Genomic DNA, 3,501 nt, shown 5'->3' with positions numbered 1-3,501 from the left:
ATATTTTGGGTTGAACTGTTCTGGAACAGTGTTGTAAATACAACTTAACCACTGATTTCTAGTCGTGTCCTCTTTTGGAAGGCCAAACAAAGTAGTTTCACTTTCACAACGAAACACACAGCGTCACACAGGGCGGGCTTGAGTGAGCGGCGGCGGGCTTGAGAACAGATGAGCAGATTCAACGAAGGAGCGGCCGGCGGGCTTGCGGCACCCACATATGACGACCCCGGGCTGAACGGATTGCGAAAGCGTGCGCACGGATTATGAATTTGTGGGTACGGATTCAAAATCCGAAGGTACGGTTTACAAAATCTGAGCGCACGGATTGGAAATTCGTGGGTACGGTTTATTAATCCGTGGGCACGATTTGTTAAACCGAGGGAACAGTTTAATAATTCGTGAGTACGGTTTATAAATTGAGGGGACGGATTGCAAAACCGTCGCCACGGATTGTTTTTTTTTCTCCTACAGGTGACTTCCCGGGCTCCGTACGTACAAAATGGCTGTATGATCAGTATGGCTGTTTAGACAAAAGACTAACGAATTGATATCCGTTTGGATCTTTGCGATGAAACGAGTTAAGAAAAACGGTCTGATTCAGACTGAATAACTCAGTCAATTCTATCAGTTTTTCCCCCCCAGTTCTATTTATATTTATTTTAAAATTTTCTGTATTTCATGACTTGTTCTGGTCAAAACTGAATTATTCTGAAAACAAATCATGATGATGCTTAAGCAGGGACAAGTCTGATATTGGTTTAAACAGGTGAGTTAGAACAGTAACTAAATCCCTCACACTTGTCCCAATTAATATAATCCTAATCCAGCTCTCTCATTCTCTCATAAAACACAGCATACGGCACATCATGATCTAATGTCGGCCCTGACACAAATACACCACATTGACTGTCTACGTTTACGTTATCGTTCTCATAAAAGGTGTAATGTATTAACATAAATAAATAGAAAACATGTTATACAGGTCTTGAAGTATCATTAACAGACCAAAAGATCCAGAACTTACTTTCTCTTTGTCTTTTCCAAAGTCTTACTTTCTTGAGTCTTATTTGTGTGAGTCTCTGGAAGCTTCTAGAAAAAATACAACAACATATTTAGTGCATCATGATATCTGATGCATCAAATGTCCATGGTCTCATGCAGCATCTCGCCTGGATAAAAAGTCATGCTGGGATTTTGGTAATTTCCTAATGAGTGCGACCTGCTGTACCCCACACACGTCACTCACAGATTAATCAGCGGTTATACAGGTGGCAGCACTTTTGCTTATTAATTTTTTCGTCAATGTCACATTCGACATAACTGCAGCTCAGTCTCATCATGAAATACCATGTGAATTCCCTTGTGTTTCTAGGCACGTGCGGATGAACCCACCATGGTGACGCAGGACTCAGGTCCACTCCACACGCCCATGATTTTCACAGAGTTGGGGCTGGGGAGCCTTCTGGGTAATAAGTCTTGACTGTTCTGGCCTATCTGGGCCGGCTCGTACAGGCTGTCTGTAGAGCCATCCTGCACCAAACACAAAGTAAGAATAGTAGAAAGATATTTAGTCTAAGAGATATGAGCCTTCTCATTTGTTTGCATGCATAATATGAAGCACAGTATTACCCTGAGTGGAAATACCTCCAAAATGTTCATATTTCACCTGCATTTTTAACAGTTTTTGTCCAATTGCAACTCTAAAACAGGGTTACTAGGGTTAAAGAGATTTTAGAGGTGATCGATGACAGGTTAAAGGTGACGAATCACAATTCTGGTTTAAAGAAGAGACATTTTTACCCATCTGAGTATTCTTTTTTTAATTTTCTAATTAAAATCTTCTAATTTGTATTCTTTTTACCTCTGCATTATTTTCCTCTCTCTCTCTCTCACACACACACACACACACACACACACATACATATATATATATATATATATGCATACACACACTAAAAATTTTTTGTATAAAAACAATTTTCACTTTTCTATTTCATAATTAATTACAAAGAAGCATTCTCCAATAATTTGTGTCCTTTAATTACAACTTTGAAAAATAATTTTTACAGTGTGTGTGTGTGTGTGTGTGTGTGTGTATATACAGACTCTAAAAAATGATCGCATCATATGCACATTATCTCTGCGATTAAACAATAACCATGCGGCAGATGTGTGGCTAAAGGCTTGATCTTTGATTTTTAGATCTGCATTCTATGAATATGGATTGGATTGTCCAGAGACCATTTTCACACATGTTCTGGAGCTACAGGCTGTTGTTGGATGGATATTTCTGGATTCGGGGAATGTAGTGGCTGCTCAAGACCTTCAGAGGTGCTGTGGTGCCCCTGATCTATGAATAGGACATTTTCCTTTCTGTTGATCCCTGATCTGCTGTAAGGAGCTCTTTGTCTCACGGTAATCCTTACCTCCTTTCAACGTTTCCATACAACCACAATCCCATTTTCACCTGCCGTAAGGTAATGTCATGATATCTACAGCTAAAATTAGCATTTTAGCAACTTTTTGGTTTGTAATATAAAAGTCTGTTGGAAAAGCATCACTTGAGTATACTAAACCACTGTTGTTATACAAACACAAGTACAGCTCAAGTTAAACCAACACCAGTGGAATCAAGGATCTAATCTTGTTCTTTTACCGGCAGAGACACAGATAATCAGTTCAATCTGATATGGCATACAGTTTCAGCGTGAATCAGTTCAGATCATGAGATGTCAACCTCTCATTTCTGTTAATCTTCTGGAATAGCTGATGAATCACTCCTGATAAAAAACTGAGTCCATATCCTGCTGTCAGAGTATATAAATGAGCAAACAAGGAAACTTTGTCTTACCAGAGTGAAGCAGAAGAGGTTCATTTTCCAAGTCTTAGTCTGTGTCCTTGCGGCTTCACACACTTTGATCGGAGCGGTGCATATGTGTGTGAGTGTATGTGAGAGGTCTCACGCATATATAAAGAGTGCTGGGATTGAGTGGCTGTTGTACTGTGTGTGGCCTCACAGATTAATGCAAGTTGAAAATCCCTCCCATAATCCAATAGCGGCAGTAGGCTGTCACTCTTTAGGTGCCCCGGCCCTTCCAGCTAATGAGCTGCAAATACCCCAACGGTCCCATCAAAACAAACGTCCTGTCTACGTGCTGTCAGCGGGGGACAGGAGGACACGTGACAGAGGTGGACACCTCTTTGACATGATTTAGTTTTATTACTCAAGTAATGACGAGTGAACAAAGTTTCAGAGTGAGTTTGGCCTACAGTATTGGTAAAAACATGGTATTTTGCTAAATTACAGTACTCATATAAACTTCCTGTCAAAGGTTTGGAAAAATTATGATTTTTAAAAAATGTTTTTACAGGAACACTCTCATGCTTATTACGGATACATTTATTTGATTTAAAAAAAAAAGTAAAAATAGTAATATTGTGAAATATTATTACAATTTAAAGTTTTTTATTTTAATATATTTTAAAATGTAATTTATACAT

General features: G+C 39.0%; 1 protein-coding gene across 2 annotated transcripts in view; it reads right to left on the bottom strand.

Moving 5' to 3' along the window:
• The window catches only part of LOC107743423 (SAM and SH3 domain-containing protein 1-like), a 12,527-nt gene extending 9,442 nt beyond the window's left edge, over positions 1-3,085 (bottom strand). For both annotated transcript variants that reach the window (XM_016556646.1, XM_016556647.1), the window contains exons 1-3: positions 2,852-3,085; positions 1,393-1,530; positions 1,025-1,089 (exon numbers count right to left, since the gene is read on the bottom strand). In XM_016556646.1, the coding sequence (XP_016412132.1) occupies positions 1,025-1,089; positions 1,393-1,530; positions 2,852-2,875 (227 nt within the window). In that variant the 5' untranslated portion in view covers positions 2,876-3,085. The remainder of the gene's footprint in view (positions 1-1,024; positions 1,090-1,392; positions 1,531-2,851) is intronic.
• Positions 3,086-3,501: the final 416 nt, after the last annotated feature.

Source organism: Sinocyclocheilus rhinocerous, unplaced genomic scaffold (assembly GCF_001515625.1).
Source record: "Sinocyclocheilus rhinocerous isolate Xijiao unplaced genomic scaffold, SAMN03320098_v1.1 scaffold106, whole genome shotgun sequence".
In the NCBI taxonomy this organism is placed as follows: domain Eukaryota; kingdom Metazoa; phylum Chordata; class Actinopteri; order Cypriniformes; family Cyprinidae; genus Sinocyclocheilus; species Sinocyclocheilus rhinocerous.
This window is presented reverse-complemented; position numbering and strand designations above follow the sequence as displayed.